Source organism: Eurytemora carolleeae, unplaced genomic scaffold, assembly GCF_000591075.1.
Source record: "Eurytemora carolleeae unplaced genomic scaffold, Eaff_2.0 scaffold1781, whole genome shotgun sequence".
NCBI classification, from domain to species: Eukaryota; Metazoa; Arthropoda; class Copepoda; order Calanoida; family Temoridae; genus Eurytemora; species Eurytemora carolleeae.
Genome location: NW_019397708.1, coordinates 16,901 through 35,407, shown reverse-complemented (window position 1 = coordinate 35,407; position 18,507 = coordinate 16,901). Strand labels below are relative to the sequence as shown.

Below are 18,507 nucleotides of genomic sequence, written 5' to 3'. Positions count from 1 at the left end.
CTGTACTTTCTAGTAACCCTCTAGGCAAAGATGGCACTGCGTGATTTACAATGGTACCCTTTAAAGCTTTACGAGTATGAATTAGATATGCATGTGTCTTTTTATTTAAAATTTTTTTTTCATTTGTGGTTTCTCTGCAATTCATAGAAATGAACACTTTTCTGGTAAAAAAACGACGGTATCTTCCACATTTGTAATCAAATCAGATAAAGGTTTCAAGAGAGCGTTGAAATCAGGTATTACTATCTCTAAACGGAGAGTCACTTGAAATTACGCTTACATTTGCTTTAACTTCACGTTAATTAAATTTAAATATGTTCTTTTTTTCAAAGTTTTATAAGTCCTACACATGTATGTTTTATAACAAAAATAACAAAATATAGATTTAATCCCATATCAAAGACGATTTCCAATGTTTTCATATAGACTTCCCAATCTGAAAAGAAAAAAGAAATATTTTTATAAATCTATCTGATTTCTAACTTTTTTCATTATTTTTGTTCTTAAAATAATAATAATTTCATTATCAGACAGAAATATAACTATACACGCAAAGATAAAGGATTATCAAAAACAAAAAATATGATATTAGAGGTGGGAACCATTGTTAAATGAGCCACGATGGAAACTAATATTTGAAACGAAACTTTCTACGCGGAAACAGCTGTTTTAATTGGCCGAGAGCTTATTTTTGAGGCTTCTAGCTTGTCAATTTTAATAGATGTACAGGGTCACCCACAAAGTATGGGATTGTAAAGACGACCTGAATCTCTTGAAAAATGACGACCTCAAGGATAAATTGAAACTTCTTTAAAAAAGGCATATTTAATGCTTTCGAAAAAACATTCACGCTGAGGATCAAGAATATTAGGAAATTTCATACTTTCGTCTCTTATGTCTCATCCGTTGTGAGTAACCCTGTAGAAAAGGGGTTAAACTAATCCATTGACCCACACCATTTACGGATAACTGGTTAAACTAATCCATTGAACCACAACATTAACGGATAACTGGTTAAACTAATCCATTGAACCACAACATTTACGGATAACTGGTTAAACTAATCCATTGACCCACACCATTTACGGATAACTGGTTAAACTAATCCATTGAACCACACCATTAACGGATTACTGGTTTCTGAAGGGATTGACAAAACCATATAAGTTCCAATCTCAGATTAAGATAAGAAATATGGCTACCTGTTATTTTCTCCAGAACAATTACATTTAAAGCTGAAAATAAAAATAATTAAAAAAATAAATATTATATTTATCGACAAATTATGCAATGATGCAATTAATCAAGGGGAACATTTTATGGCCCTTTGATTCCTATATGTTGATTTTGATTGTTATTATTCATTATTCATCATTCATCATTCATTTTTCATAAATGCGTTAGCGGATTTTTTGTCTATATTGGAAAAGCTCTGGGCTCATAAACAAATATATATATATATATATATATATATATGTTAGCTATAGCTGGCCAAACGGCTGAACCAAATTGGCTAAATTTTTTTGAGGGAACCCATTGGTATCCCAGGGTTAACATAGGCTAAACAAATTCGATTTTATTCTTCTTAAAGATTCGATTATTAAAGAATTCCAAGGGTAACGCCAGGTTCTTCAGCTATAACGTATACAATACTGCATCTTACCTTGGGTCGCAAACTCCCTCAGTATGACCTAACATTACGCATGTAATATGACAAGTATTCTCCCCACCAACATTACATCTTACTCCTCTCCTCTCCTAAATGCATTTTTGGATTTATTTTGATTAGAATTAAATCTATAATTTCTAGTCTCTATATGTTTGCAGGCTGGTGCTCTTAAAATTATATTTTAAACTCTAAGAATTTAATTTGGCAGAAATTATACCTTAAGATTTACGATATTAATTAGCAAAGGCTTAGCAAAAAGGCAACAACCTTCACTAACCTTGTCACAAGTACAGTTGTAAGCTCCAGTTGCATCATCCCAAGCACATACTCCTCCTTTCCTTCCCCGCAACTAAACATTGCAACATCCTCTGCAGAAAGGAATTAAGTCCTTACCACAAACTGAAATTTGCTCATCACTTTATTTTTGCAACCTCACCCTTTGATATTACAAACTTAGATTATTTAATCTAACAGATTTCATAGTTTAAAAATATCTAAAACCTACGACAAAGATTACAAAGATATAGGGATTAGCAAAACAAGAACTCAATTCTTTTAGAGGGTAAAAGATATTTTTAGCAGCCATTTTATATTCGTGAGTAGGGCCGGGATCTGTTAAGTATTTGACAATTACCGGTTAAAAACGATTTATCAGAATTTTCGAAGATGTAAAGATAACGTTGAAATTATTTTGTCATTAATAATAAAATGCCCAAAGGCCGTGAAGTATCGTTAATCTTGAACGATTGATCTCGGTATCCAATAATAAAATGCCCAAAGGCCGTGAAGTATCGTTAATCTTGAACGATTGATCTCGGTATCCAATAATAAAATGCCCAAAGGCCGTGAAGTATCGATAATCTTGAACGATTGATCTCGGTATCCAATAATAAAATGCCCAAAGGCCGTAAAGTATCGTTAATCTTGAAGGATTGATCTCGGTATCCAATGTGGTGCACTTTGAAATTATTTAACTGGTCTATTTCAGTGGGTTAAATATTTAATGTGTAGCTTTAAGTTAAAATTTGATTTAAGTCACAGCGGGATTCTATAAGCTGAAACTTTACTTTTCGTTTTAGTTCTAGACTCCGGACATTTTTCTGTTAACGACGAGAGCTCTTCTTTTTTTCAAAAGAATTTAAACCTTTCATTATATGTATTTTCAATTATCATCTAATAAAAGGTTCTCAAGTATTTTGGTTCATGTTGAATAAGGTTTAATTTCAGAGCTGAAAACTGTAGAACAGTGAATATCGAGATCAATGCTTTCATCTATCTCATAAGAGAGTAGAGGTGGACTTTTTTAATTTTTGAAAAACCGGAATTAAACCGGTTTTAAATTTGTCCATGGTGGCACTTCCATTGGACTAATGAGCGATTGAAGGAACGTAAGTTTTGGATTAATGTTTATTAAGACTAACGTTTAAAAGTTCTATAATTCTCAAATGGGATAAAATATATATTTAATAAGTTCATATTAGCATGATTGAATTTATATTTGTTTAAATGCTTTAAAAGCCGACTTGTGAACAGCTGACTTTAGTTCAATCTGATATTAGTCCAATTGATAAAGCATCGTATCTATATTTGTTTTCAAACATAACTTTAATACAGTAGGGATATCTAAAAAGTGAGGAAGAAAATCAAGCATATTGGAAACTAAGATTAAGCGATCGAGATGAAGTGTATCCCATTCTAAAGTTTTCAGCTCAGGCTATGTATGTATAAACACCACTGGATATCAAAGAGGAATTGAATTAATCCGCCAAAGACAGAGATCAACTCACAATTTAAAATTTCTGACTTGAGAGAAGCTTACCCATAGTTAAAAGTCAATATTTAAGCTTATAGTACCTTTTGCCAATTAACAAATTTGAAAAATTAATTTAATATGAAATGAATAAATGAATTATGCGATGAAATTAATAATTCAAATTTATTGATAAAAAAAACTTACAAGATAACAGTAAACGTTGTTGAAAATTAATATTTTCATTGTCGTCAGATTGTTCGATATTATTTTCTTAACAAAGGTTTTCCTGTAATAAATGGGCTCAATACAGAGAGAAATAATAAAAAATATTAATAACGCTGATGCTTCATAACTCTTATATTTTCTTCATATTATTATTTCTATTACTTTATATAATGGTAAAAAGCTATTAGCTGAATGCCTTCTCGATACAAAGGAAAATATTAACAAACATAGAAATAAATAAAAAAGGTTTGTTTTAAGTTTGACTGTTGCTGTTGCCGTTTTATATGGTGTATTATTATATATTATTAGCTTTTAAATGTTGTTTTTGAACACACTGTTTATTTTGTAAGCCTTAAAATTTAGCGGATTTTTAATATTTTTATTTTATGGATTTCCGATATAAATAATCTGCATTTTCACTCAACAACATTCTTCACTTCACATAGGATACTGCAAGAAAAGATTCATCCGTTTTAATGTTTAAATTGTGTACAAACAAATAAACAAATAAGCCAAATAAATATAACTAGACTTTTAGCGCACTTCGCCACACCCTTTTTTGTGAAAATTTTTCAATTTTCCCTTTAACTGAGTTTTAAGTCGCCATTTTTCCATCGTACTCCAATAACCTTCACGGAGTTTTCTAAAGGATTTTAAAAATCGCCTTTTTTTCTGTGTCAAATTTTTATCATAGAGAAATACGATATTTTCTCTAAACTTCCTTCATCCGATTATTAAGGATTTGATTAGGGTTTCTGAGGACCAAGCTAGCTAAGTAAGTTTAGCTGAAAAATGTCAAATATCAAAAATTACGCAAAAAATGAGTCAAGGCACAAATATAAATTTTTTATTTTAAAAGTTTTGGCCTTTGCTCTTTACCTTGCACGACCATTCACAGCTTTGGTGTCCAAAAGTTGCGCATGTTATATCCCGTTTACTTCGGTCAGGGTATCCTTAAAATAACAATTCTAACAACTTATGTAATATTATAATGTTCAACCATGTTGGTAGAGCTGTCCAGCTATAGATAACATATAAATATATATACAAATACATATATCTATTTGAGCCAAGAGCTTTATTTTATGGAGAACATGTGTAGTTTTAGGCAAATATCTTTGATCGGTTATCAAGACTTTTAGAGGATTTGAGATGTATTTAAAGAATTTGAGCCGCGGTTTAAATCCCCCAAAACCCGGTTTAAATTAAGCGCCGGCTTGAATCTTTAAAAATTTGATACAATTTTAAGTGGAACCAACCATATTTAAGCCGCGGCTTAAATTTAAACCGCCGCTCAAATTCTTTAAATTCGGCCACTGGATTGTTTAAAAACTGTTTATTCTAAACATTTTAACCCTCCAGGTTAAAATATGATATATATAAAATTTCAAATTTGAAATTCTATAGTCCAAACCCCTTAACAATCTAGAAAAACAAACGAACCCCAAAACTTTATGTGTATCATATATATATATGCCTACAACTAATTATGCCCAAAACTAATTATGTGTATCATTATTTGAAATACAGAGTGTCCCACGAAACATGACAGTTGGTAAATAGTTTTTAATGTCTTCTTCCATAATTTGTTAGGTTGTTTGATACCAAAGAAAATAATAAAAAATATTACATGGCATTCATAAAATAATAAGTTTGATTTCAAAGTAAAACATAATTGAGTAAAAGAATTTTTTAACGAAATAAACTGGGAAAAGTCTTTAATGTATAATACAGTATATGGAAGAGACATTCAAAACTATTCACCAACTGTCATGTTTCGTGGGACACCCTGTATATGTACAGAACTGTTGCGTTTGGATGCCCAAGATCCTGATCGGTTGATCTTGATATTCACAGTGGTTAATTTTAATTTGAGGATCAATGCTTATCTTTTCATTTGAGAATTCCTTCATGCGAGATATGGAAAAAAACTTAAATTAAGTTGTAGATTAACAATGGTTTATATAAGAAAAAATGGGTTAATAAAATAATTTAGTCACTGACATTTTAACATTAAGTAACAAAAATTTTCTTTTGGAAAATTTGATTAAACACTAGATTTCATACTTCTTGTTTTTTTCTTTTATGACTGAGAAAATTAAATAAACTATTAATATTTCTCCAAAAATAAAGTTTATTCAATCCTCCTAAATACACGAAAATATGAATTATTTGATGAAAGTTTTGGCAGAGTAAATATTTGATTTTTCTAGAAATTTGCTCTAAACAAATATTTATATAACTGCACTAAACATTTTAAAGAAATGTGCACACAGTTGACATTTTTTTAAATTTTGTTAGTTTTTTTTTAATCGTTCTCAAATCGTTCAATTGATATGGACCGATCTCACTAAATGTTTGTTAAGTAAAATCGTTTGTTAAGTAAAATCGTTTGTAAAGTAAAAAAACGATCATTTTTAAGTTTGTAAAGAAAAGGTTTGTTAAAAAAATCGTTCGTTTAGTAAAAAAAACTATTGTTTTAAAAAGTTCGGTGGAATGATTTCAAATCGGGTTTTTACTTCGTTTTTAAAAACCGATTATTTTTTCATTTTTCTGAACAATACATTTCGTTTGATTTTTATTCTGAACGAGATGCTTTTTGGATCGGAAAATTTTGTGCGCTCAAAAAAATGTCCATCTCTGTACTACATAGTACATACATTTTATATTAGTATACTATTTTAGTCTGTACTATATATTATAAAAAAAGAGAAAGTTTTTTTTTGTAAATTCATGCTTAATAAATCAGCATACTCCCCTCCCCCCCTTTAAGAAATAGTCGACAAGAAAATTCCAATTCTAAAAAGACTAAACTCGGAATTGCATGCACTCCTTCATTTATGGAGTAGGATGTTAGATCCACAACAGTACCCAAAAGGCTTTGAATGAGCAGGAATTAAGGAGATATTTAGGTTTATCTTTAAATCTTTAATCTCTCACAATCTTGGAAAATAATATACAATAATATAATAAATGATTTCGTTCAGAATTAGACATTTTTACGGCTTGATTTAATAAATTAAAAGTTTAACACAATTCTTATTTTCTCTTGTGTGTTTGAAAGCAAAGGAATGGAGATGTTGCTAACATATTTCAATTCTTCAATTAGTTAAAGGGAGTGTTCGCGAAAAATGAAAGGGGGTATAGGCTTAATGCGATAAAAAAGCGCTTTTGATCGCTACTAATTTTACTTCTATCTGTTGCGTCTATAAGGAGAAAATTGTTAAAGACGTCTAATACCGAATAACTTAGCGCCCATACAAATTCAAAAAAATTGCAACATACGACTTAGACTGTAAAAAATCAATTTAATTTCAAACAAATCATTCAGATATTACACCCTGTAGTCATCGATTATCTTTCGCCACATTTGTATATAGTTTATATTTTATAATGTTTTATTTTTTTAGAAAACGTTTTAACGGATTTCGAAAAATGTGAATGGTTCGCGGCATTCTTAGATAGTTGCGCAAGCAACAAGAGAAATAATCAAATTCAAAACAAATTAATTAAAAAATATTAGAATTTTTATCTATCTGTCTTAGGAAAAGACATTTTCCGTACAGTTTAGCGCATCGACAGTATCCAACCTTATTTCACAACCTTGGGCGTTTTTAAATACTTTAGTACAAATAGGTGTTTTCAAACCATCAATTGTAAAGAATTAATCCTACCCTCAACGCTGAAGACCAGAACCAAAATCAAAGCTGAAAATAGAAAAAGTTTCATTTTTATCTAAATATATAATCAAATCATTGAATTTTTGGAATTCTTTAAATCCAGACAATTCCGGGAGATTTTTTTTAGACGAAATCATAGTTTGTAATGCAATCAACAAAATTTTCGAAAATGTTTGTTCTTAAAATATTCTAAATTAAGTTAAAACATTTTTCTTATTAAAACTCGGATGGGAATTGATTAAAGTCAATAAAAGAAAAAATATTTAAAAAAAAAATAAAATAAAAAAATAGAATTTTCGTTAACTTATAACATCCTCCGGCCAGCCATGAGTGTCCGCAAAAAATGTCAGCCCAATCGGTCCAGCCGTTTGGCCGACTATAGACACAACATATGTATTTACGAAGTCTTGTTTTATTATATAGATGTTGTCGTTTTCTAGGTTTAAAAGTTCTTTGCTATGATAATTTCTTTATGATTTTCCAACAATAGAAATGCGCAAGTTCCTTTTGAACATAGAAACCACAATTGAGAATAATTAGCTTCAAACTTATGATCAGACAGAGCTCTAAAGGGTATTGTTGTGAATCAGACATACCACTCTATACATAAAGTGCAACTTGAAATTACGTCATTTACTTGTAAACATGTATATTGAAATTGAAATAAAAATGTTTGATTCAAAACGTCAGTGATTAGAACGACTGAACTGATGCGGAGTAAGGAATACACTTTTTTGCAAGATAAATTACGACTAGAAACCACATAGCCCTATTGTTGGTCAGAATTAAAGTATTTTGCTATTAAAAATTTCAATTTTATTATGATTTGTTTTTGCAAAATTATAAATTATAAAAGTTTTTTTTAATATACGTAGAAATACGTAGTAATATACGTTTGCTGTTCAGTATTAATTTAAAGCTAGGATTTTAGAAAAATGAGAAGCGCAAATGCGCAAATGCGTAGAATCTAAAGATTTGAGTTGTTTGTCTATATCTATAAATGTCTAGCTGAAACTAACTGGAAATGTGTGAGAAGTCACACATCTGCGCAAATCGGGATTTCTGAAGATATTATACAGGGTGTCAAATATTGATAGTTTACAGGGTGTCAAATACTGATAGTTCACAGGGTGTCAAATATTGATAGTTTACAGGATGTCAAATACTGATAGTTTACAGGGTGTCAAATACTGATAGTTTACAGGGTGTTAAATACTGATAGTTTACAGGGTGTCAAATATTGATAGTTTACAGGGTGTCAAATACTAATAGTTTACAGAGTGTCAAATACTGATAGTTTACAGGGTGTCAAATATTGATCGTTTACAGGGTGTCAAATATTGATAGTGTACAGGGTGTCAAATATTGATAATTTACAGGGTGTCAAATACTGATAGTTTAGAGGGTGTCAAATATTGATAGTTTACAAGGTGTCAAATATTGATAATTTACGGGGTGTCAAATACTGATAGCTTACAGAGTGTCAAATACTGATAGTTTACAGGGTGTCAAATATTGATAGTTTACAGGGTGTCAAATATTGATTGCTTAAAGGGTGTCAAATACTGATAGTTTACAGGGTGTCAAATACTGATAGTTTACAGGGTGTCAAATATTGATAGCTTATTGGGTGTCAAATACTGATAATTTACAAGGTGTCAAATACTGATAGTTTGCAGGGTGTCAAATACTGATAGTTTACAGGGTGTCAAATATTGATAGTTTACAGGGTGTCAAATACTGATAGTTTACAGGGTGTCAAATACTGATAGTTTACAGGGTGTCAAATATTGATAGTTTACTGGGTGTCATAGAATTAGTACTTGAGAAGATGAAAAATCCATAAGAAATTATTTTGACATTTTTCTGAATTTTCAGAAGTTTCAATTAAGATATGAATATAACTGCACTGTTTGGGCCAGGGAAGATCTCGCACGAAATTAGTCTCATTTTACCAAATATTAACGTCTTTTGAGAGCCATCAAACAAATAATTAAAATTACGATGCAATACAATAGTTCTTCTAATGTCATCAAACTAGAAAAATGCAGAATTAGTTAGAAGTACTTTAAAAAATGTTTGATTTCGTTATCTGAAAATACACGTGCGTATTTAATGGATGTAAATGTTTTGCTTTTAAAGATAAAAAAGTGTATGATGGATGTAATTGTGTCATCAGAATAATAGATGAGATAAAAGATGTTCTTAAATTCACAGAGTATATAGAATAATAGAGAACAACTTTTTAATAACTGCAAATATATTTTTTAATCCGGATATATGTTATACAATTTATTTTAAACTGCATTTAATGTATGCTGGATCAATTATATATTCAACATTTTAAAGTATCAAAGCTGTACAATGTATGATGTAGATTCATTGTACATCACCAAATTAGTTATACATTGAGATATGGAAATTAGAGTTTCAGTTATTTTATCTTCACATTAAGCTGACATCTTAAAAAATTCTATATTTTGATCATTATGCTTAAAGGGACAGACCGGCTATGCAAGGAAGTTAAACTGAGTATTCATTTGAGACATATAAAAATTTTTAAAGATCTGTAAATCCTGAGTCTGAGCGCAAAGTCGACGTTCAAAATCTTTATTTGGATTGGAAACGTTTTAAGAATTGTTTTTTTTTTAACTATTAAATAACGACGCGAAAAAACGTAAACAAAATTCTACAGTAAACTTATTATTTGTTTAGGAACAGGTTGAGAAAATAAAAATTAATCTTATCATCGAAAATAAGTAATCTTATTAGTTTTTATAATCTCTCTTTAATCAAAAAGATTTTCTGCAGATTTTCTAGAATTTTATTAAAAACGACATTTGAAGAATTTGAAGAAATCTGCAAACAAATTCATAGAAAATAAGAAATTTAATATATATAATGATGAAAAAGGAAATAATTAATTCTAACTTCGATTTACTGACAAATTTCATTTTTACTATATTTTTCGTTGTCTGAAAACGTACCCATTCAATTTCATGATTTTGAACGTCGACTTTGCAATAAAACTCATTAATTATACATCTTGGAAATTTTTTATATGTCTGCACACTCAGTTCAACTACTTTACATAGCCGGTCTGTCCCTTTAAATAGTCATTAAAATACGCAAAGGAAGCTACGTGCAGATAGTTTGGTATAAAGTAATGGCTAATGGACCTCCTACTTCTATATCCAAAAGCCTTAAATATGATCTTTTTAAAATATTAAGTTTAATTGTTTAGTTAGAAATGATACTAATATCCCGTGCATAAAAATTAAAATGTCAACAAAGAAAAGAAGAGCTACGTAAAATTCTGTTTATTCCATAATCTGTGAATTTGCTTGTTGAAGGAGAAAAGATAAGTTTTCTGAAGGTATATAAAGAGAAAACTAAAGGTTTAATTAATCATTAAGAAATCTTCTTTACAAGTTTATATCAGGTAAATGCTTTTATTAAAAGGCAAACACTTTTTTATAATGATTTAGCGCTTATTCAAATAAATATTAAGATACAGTGAAACCCTTAATAACGAATACATCGGAAGAATGTATCAAATATCGTCTTGGTAACTTTTCAATGAGTTTTATACTATATTACGTAAATTTCAGTATTGGCGAAAATAGATAAATAGCCATAAAGAGCTCCATATAATCATTTAATTAAAAAACTAAATATCTGCAACATTCCATTATTAGAAAGTGAAGAATACGACATTTGATGAATTCTTTCGATGTATTCGTTATTAAGGGTTTCACTGTAGTAAAACATTAAATGAATGATTAAGGCTTAATTACGTAAAACTAAAAAGTTCTCTAATTGACAGTTAAAATAGAATCAAGTTCAAATGTAATTAAACTGTCTGTGGACAGAGGATCCAACATAGCATTTTCTGAGCATATTAAAATATAAAAATTTTTGGCCTCTGATCTTTATTTCACTTTTTAAAGTTTGAGAATGGCAAATTCTAATGACTGACGCGTTATCTTCTATTTTATTTTTGAAATATTTTTATTTGTTCTGTATTCTTTTTAAAATATAAAGGGAGGGTTCGCGAAAAATGAAAGGGGATATAGGCTTAATGCGATAAAAAAGCGCTTTTGATCGCTACTAATCTTACTTCTATCTGTTGCGTCTATAAGGAGAAAATTGTTAAAGACATCTCATACCAAAGAACGTAGCGACCACACAAATTTAGAAAATTGCAACATACGACTTAGACCGTAATTTCAAACAAATCATTCAGATATTACAACCTATAGTCATCGATTATCTTTCGCCACATTTGTACATAGTTGATTTTTGATCTGAGAGTTACTTATAAAAACATTTATTCCCGTTTCGAGGATTTTTGGTAATGAAGACGATATTTTCATATTTTCCAGAAATGTTCGAAAACAAGTTGGAAGCTAATATTATTTTAAAAAACAAAATCAAAACATATTATGAAATATCAAATATATACAAATGTGGCGAAAGATAATCGATGACTATAGGATGTAATATCTGAATGATTTGTTTGAAATTAAATTGACTTTTTTACGGTCTAAGTCGTATGTTGCAATTTTCTAAATTTGTATGGACGCCATGTTATTCGGTACTATTAAAAACACTATGGACATCTGAAATAAGTTTTTAAACATCTTATGCACAACCAAAACTGAAGTTTGATTTTTCTGAATTATAACTGTGAAATATATAATCTAGTAGAATCACGAGGTCTAACATTCTTCAGAGTAATTCTGCGGTATCTAACTCCATTAAAGAGTCTGCATGTGTCTGATTCACAAGGGTACCATTAAATCCTTTTTGAATTACATCACCGTTTTTAAAAGAGCCAAACTCTTTTTGTCGCTTCTGCATAAATCAATAATTTAAAATAAAATTAGCAGTTTTCAGATAAAAAAAACGGTAATATCAATTCAGCTAAAAGAAAAAAATAATTTTAACGCTTTTTGAGAGTTCGCGGACAGTGTCTTTAATGATCTTTATAATAAAACAAGACATTCGTATATATATATGTTGCTTATAGCCGTCCAAACAGCTGGACCGAATGGGCTGAAATATTTTATGGTCAGTCATGTGTGGCCGGGGGGTGTAATAGGCTAAAAAATCGAAAAAAAATTTTCTTCAAAATGTACACTTTTTTCAATTTTTTTCCACGGGCAACGCCGGGCCCTCCAGCTAGTTATAAATATATATATATTACAGAATGTTTAAACTCCTGGTTATCTCCTGCCTCCTAGGCCTGGCTGTATCTATCTAGTTACAGAATGTTTAAACTCCTGGTTGTCTCCTGCCTCCTAGGCCTGGTGTGTCTATCTAGTTATATATATTACAGAATGTTGAAATTCCTGGTTGTCTCCTGTCTCCTAGGCCTGGCTATATCTATCTAGTTATATATATTACAGAATGTTTAAACTCCTGGTTGTCTCCTGTCTCCTAGGCCTGGTGTGTCTATCTAGTTATATATATATTACAGAATGTTTAAACTCCTGGTTATCTCCTGTCTCCTAGGCCTGGTGTGTCTATCTAGTTATATATATATTACAGAATGTTTAAACTCCTGGTTGTATCACGTCTCCTAGGCCTGGCTGTGTCTATCTAGTATATATATATATTACAGAATGTTTAAACTCCTGGTTGTCTCCTGTCTCCTAGGCCTGGTGTATCTATCTAGTTATATATATATTACAGAATGTTTAAACTCCTGGTTATCTCCTGTCTCCTAGGCCTGGTGTGTCTATCTAGTATATATATTACAGAATGTTTAAACTCCTGGTTATCTCCTGTCTCCTAGGCCTGGCTGTATCTATCTAGTATATATATTACAGAATGTTTAAACTCCTGGTTGTCTCCTGCCTCCTAGGCCTGGCTGTATCTATCTAGTTATATATATTACAGAATGTTTAAACTCCTGGTTGTATCCTGCCTCCTAGGCCTGGCTGTATCTATCTAGTATATATATATATATATTACAGAATGTTTAAACTCCTGGTTGTCTCCTGCCTCCTAGGCCTGGCTGTATCTATCTGGTATATATATATATATATTACAGAATGTTTAAACTCCTGGTTGTATCCTGCCTCCTAGGCCTGGCTGTATCTATCTAGTATATATATATATATATTACAGAAGGTTTAAAATCCTGATTGTATCCTGCCTCCTAGGCCTGGCTGTATCTATCTAGTTATATATATTACAGAATGTTTAAACTCCTGGTTGTCTCCTGTCTCCTAGGCCTGGTGTGTCTATCTAGTTATATATATATTACAGAATGTTTAAACTCCTGGTTGTCTCCTGTCTCCTAGGCCTGGCTGTATCTATCTAGTATATATATATATATTACAGAATGTTTAAACTCCTGGTTATCTCCTGTCTCCTAGGCCTGGCTGTATCTATCTAGTATATATATATATATATTACAGAATGTTTAAACTCCTGGTTGTCTCCTGTCTCCTAGGCCTGGCTGTATCTATGCCCCAGGCGAAGAATGAGTTAACATGTGAGATCTGTGTAGATGTTATCACAGACCTGGATAACTGGTTAACCAGTGATGCTACTGAACAGGATATTGTGGACTTTGTCAAAGAGGTAACACGAATCTAGAACACCAATTTGGCGCCAGGAAAACATTCCGAGAAAATTCAGAAAGAAACTCAACATTTGTAATCACTATATAGAGGCAACCTGATGATGTCACCCTTTTATATTTCTAACATTTGATTTAATAGAAGTCATCAAAGGTCAAAATCTGAGTTTGTAGCAAGAACTCAAGTCTTTTTATAAGATATTGATTCAAATGACTAATAATATTCTAACTAACAATAGGAAACCGACGTGTACAATTTTTAAAAGACATACTCTACATTCAAAAATGTCTCATTTTAATAATCTAAATAATCTGTATTATCTAGCTGTAGTTATCTGTATTATTTAGCTGTTATTATCTGTATTATCTAGCTGTAATTATCTGTATTATTTAGCTGTAATTATCTGTATTATTTAGCTGTAATTATCTGTATTATTTAGCTGTAATTATCTGTATTATTTAGCTATAATATCTGTATTATATAGCTGTAATTATCTGTATTATCTAGCTGTAATTATCCGTATTATCTAGCTGTAATTATCTGTATTATCTAGCTGTAATTATCTGTATTATATAGCTGTAATTATCTATACTAAATAACTGTTAATATCTGTATTATCTTACTGTTAATATCTGTATTATCTAGCTGTAATTATCTGTATTATCTAGCGGTTATTATCTGTTATTATCTGTATTATCTAGTGGTTATTATCTGTTATTATCTGTATTATCTAGCTGTAATTATCTGTATTATCTATCTAACTGTTAATATCTGTATTATCTAACTGTTAATATCTGTATTATCTAGCTGTAATGATCTGTATTATCTAGCTTTAGTTATCTGTATAATCTAGCTGTAATGATCTGTATTATCTAGCTGTAATGATCTGTATTATCTAGCTGTAATGATCTGTATGACCTAGCTGTAATTATCTGTATTATCCAGCTGTAATTATCTGTATTATCTAGCTGTAATTATCTGTATTATCTAGCTGTAATTATCTGTATTATCTAGCTGTAATTATCTGTATTATCTAGCTGTAATTGTCTGTATTATCTTGTTGTAATTATCTTTATTATCTAGTTGTAATTATTTGTATTATCTAGCTGTAATTATCTGTATTATCTAGCTGTAATGATCTGTATTATCTAGCTGTAATGATCTGTATTATCTAGCTGCAATGATATGTATTATCTAGCTGTAATTATCTGTATTATCTAGCTGTAATTGTCTGTAATATCTTGTTGTAAGTATCTTTATTATCTAGTTGTAATTATTTGTATTATCTAGCTGTAATTATCGTAATTATCTGTATTATCTAGCTGTAATGATCTGTATTATCTAGCTGTAATTATCTATATTATCTAGCTGTAATGATCTGTATTATCTAGCTGTAATTATATGTATTATCTAGCTGTATTTATCTGTATTCTAGCTGTAATGATCTGTATTATCTAGCTGTTAATATCTGTATTATCTAGCTGTTAATATCTGTATTATCTAGCTGTTATTATCTGTAATTATCTGTATTATCTAGCTGTAATTATCTGTATTATCTAGCTATTATTATCTGTTATTATCTGTATTATCTAGCTGTAATTATCTGTACTATCTAGCTGTTATTATCTGTTATTATCTGTATTATCTAGCTGTAATTATCTGTATTATATATCTGTTATTATCTGTATTATCTAGCTGTAATTATCTGTATTATCTAGCTGTTATTATTATCTGTATTATCTAGCTGTAATTATCTGTATTATCTATCTGTTATTATCTGTATTATCTAGCTGTGTGCTGCCCTGGGAGTGATTATCCCTGATCTGGAGGATACTTGTAATGCTTTGATTGAAACTCAACTTCCAGGTCAACATTTTATTTCTTAACAAAAAAAAATTTTGAGGTCGCGAATTAGAATTTGCAAAAATGCAAGCTGCCTGTATTTGTTCTTCTTTTGTATTTATGAAACCGATCACTCAAAGTTCGAACAATCAGAAACCACCAAAATTGTGAAGTCACAAATGGAAATTTGCGAAAAAAGTGGCCTGTTTTTTTCCGACGGATTTAGCACTTTGCAACAATTCAAAATGAACGGGCAATTTTGTTAACAACGGTTCTGGTTCCTACGTGAGTTTAAATAAGTGTTAACGAACGATTTGAAAAAACGTTATACTATAATGTACCAAGTCTACTATGAAGAGTATCACTGCACTTATTTTTTATCTAAGCTTTCCATGAATGGTTTGTTTTAATTTATTTCAATCATATTTCATTGAGCTATAGACTGTGAATGCACTGTTAAAAAGAGGTTCTGAACACATTTAAAACTTAACCGCGCTACGGTTTCTCTGTAAAGTTTTCTTGGGTAAAAAAGAAAAAGAAAATGCTCCTGATTTAACATAGGTTTCATGTAAAAATGGATAAAAGGCGTCTAATAAAAATGGCGTCTAATAAAAATGGCTTCTAGTAAAAATGACATGTATCACAAATGTTGCATATATCGAAGTAACATGTGAGCAAAAATATTACAGCGACGGTTTTATAATATTAATGTTTATTTTGAAATACAATGTGCGTTTTATCCATCCAAATTTGTAATTCTGGATATTCACACAATTTTCTAAATTTTTCCTTTAATAATTTTTATTTTAGGAATTATTGACGACCTTGTGAACAACAACCTAAACCCTACTGAAGTCTGCACCAACATCTCAGCCTGCCCATAACCATTTTATACTTTATAAATATTCTTGTTATACAGATTAAAATAAACTTTACAAAAGTGTATCTCTTATTTTATTTCAGTTATTTAAGTAAAGATAGTATCTACTTCTCTTTCTAAATTAGTACGTTTCCGAGAACACACTTTAATACGAAATTTAAAATACGGTTTCATTTTGTAAATTCAATTTTTTAAATTCAATATAATTTTTAAATTCAAGATTCAAGACTTTAAGATTAAAATTTTAAATTTCTTTAAAAAAACACATTTTTTTTGGTGAGATGGGTTATGCTGTAAAAGTCATTTTTTATTTTAGAAAAGACGACATTCTATAAACATCTTTATTGGACATTTGGTTTTGCGGATGCATGCTTTGCCCTCTGTCACTGTTTTAAGTCCGGTTTATTCCAAGAACCGAGCCAACATCTAAGCAGCTAGAGCGAGCTGTACACAGTACAAAAAAAACCATGAAAAACGAGAAACTACACCAAATGAACCAGCCCCAATCCGCAAGGTCGTATACAGGGGGGGGGGAGGGGGGAAATGCCAATCCCTGGACCTGTGAAGGGGAGGTGGGCGGAAGCCCTACCCCCCAGAACTCCTAAGAATTTGTCGAAACTGTTCCTTTCCAATGTACGTAACAACTTAACAATGTCCGTTCTTATGACATACTTTAGCGGGCGACAGTTTGGCCGCTAGATGTCTCACACTAGATTTTTACTCGATCGATAGATAGTACTGACTGAGAAGAAACAAACTCCGAGGGGCGAGGATTTTATGCTTGGGCAAATATAAGACGACATTTTTAAGAGGAAGACATTTAGATAAAACTGCATGAAAATGAAAGGATTTTTTAAAGCACTGCAGTTAACCCCTAAATAAGCCATACATCGAAAGAATTCATCGAATGTCGTATTCTTCACTTTCTGATAATGAAATGTTGCAGATATTTTTTTTTAAGTAAATGATTATATGGAGCTCTTTAAAACTGTTCCGCATCATGGCTCTTTATTTATTTTCGCAAATACTGAGATTTACTTAAATGGTATATACCCCATTGAAAAATTGTCAAGACGACATTTGACAAATTCTTTCGATGTAAGGCTCATTTAGGGTTTAACTGTATGTTAACAATATTAAGCGGTTTATATTATTATTGTCTTAGTACTTCTTTACCTAAAAAAATTTCGAAATATTTTATTTTTCATAGCCAATATACACCTCAGGGCATTACTATTATCACTTATAAGAATTAGGAAGGCATGATTCAATTCCATATCCGAAAAATTTGTATATATACTAAACACATTACCTAAATGTCAGAACAATTCCTTTATAATTTAAACTATTTATTACATTCTATGGAATTTACCATTCTGACGTCAAGGAAATATAACGTAAATCAGACAAAATAAACAAATGACGTGTATAGAAAACTTAATCTTAAAATTAAATGGGGTATTTTTTAAGATATTATAAAGCATGTTCAATAAGTTATGTGAAATGCTCTAAATGTACTTCTCAACGTCAAACTCTCAGCCCTCATATACCAACTATTGTTGAATATGCAACTTAACCCAGTAAATCGGCGGCTTAACTCAACAAACTTTACAAAGATGTCCTAAATCCGCCAATAACGGCGATTCATGCTTCTTAAAGACCACGGCTAAGTTTTTGACATCCTCGGTTAAGTTTGAGAATCACGGACTTAGTTATATTTTTTTAAGCTCTGATCATTTATTGTTTCTATTCGATTCACGCACCTCTGACCCTCTAGTAAAAGTAAATTCAACCTATAGTCTGACCGCGTCAACCTTGTTGCACCGGCTAGTCCTATTGAGCCTGCTTTATTTACCCAATGTCCG

General features: G+C 30.6%; 2 protein-coding genes across 2 annotated transcripts; one reads left to right on the top strand and one right to left on the bottom strand.

Moving 5' to 3' along the window:
• Positions 1–317: 317 nt before the first annotated feature.
• LOC111715588 (uncharacterized) lies at positions 318–7,424 on the bottom strand. Its single transcript, XM_023490951.1, has 6 exons — positions 7,322–7,424; positions 4,527–4,600; positions 1,947–2,018; positions 1,664–1,758; positions 1,203–1,235; positions 318–436 (listed from the first exon to the last, which is right to left on the bottom strand). Exons 1-6 carry the CDS (start codon positions 7,374–7,376, stop codon positions 397–399), a joined length of 369 nt encoding a protein of 122 aa, XP_023346719.1. The 5' UTR covers positions 7,377–7,424; the 3' UTR covers positions 318–396.
• A 3,302-nt stretch (positions 7,425–10,726) lies between these two features.
• On the top strand, positions 10,727–16,707 carry LOC111715584 (proactivator polypeptide-like 1). Its single transcript, XM_023490943.1, has 4 exons — positions 10,727–10,769; positions 13,756–13,921; positions 15,711–15,786; positions 16,573–16,707. Exons 2-4 carry the CDS (start codon positions 13,757–13,759, stop codon positions 16,644–16,646), a joined length of 315 nt encoding a protein of 104 aa, XP_023346711.1. The 5' UTR covers positions 10,727–10,769; position 13,756; the 3' UTR covers positions 16,647–16,707.
• Positions 16,708–18,507: the final 1,800 nt, after the last annotated feature.

Excerpts from the sequence above, each read along its gene's own strand:
- LOC111715588 (XM_023490951.1), bottom strand. The coding sequence starts at position 7,376 with ATGAAACTTTTTCTATTTTCAGCTTTGATTTTGGTTCTGGTCTTCAGC. Across the intron at positions 2,019-4,526 it reads GCTGTGAATGGTCGTGCAAG|TTGCGGGGAAGGAAAGGAGG; the intron begins GTAAAGAGCAAA and ends TGCAATGTTTAG. Across the intron at positions 1,759-1,946 it reads ACAACTGTACTTGTGACAAG|GAGAGGAGAGGAGTAAGATG; the intron begins GTTAGTGAAGGT and ends AAATGCATTTAG.
- LOC111715584 (XM_023490943.1), top strand. The coding sequence starts at position 13,757 with ATGTTTAAACTCCTGGTTGTCTCCTGTCTCCTAGGCCTGGCTGTATCT. Across the intron at positions 13,922-15,710 it reads TTGTGGACTTTGTCAAAGAG|CTGTGTGCTGCCCTGGGAGT; the intron begins GTAACACGAATC and ends TGTATTATCTAG. Across the intron at positions 15,787-16,572 it reads GATTGAAACTCAACTTCCAG|GAATTATTGACGACCTTGTG; the intron begins GTCAACATTTTA and ends TTTTTATTTTAG.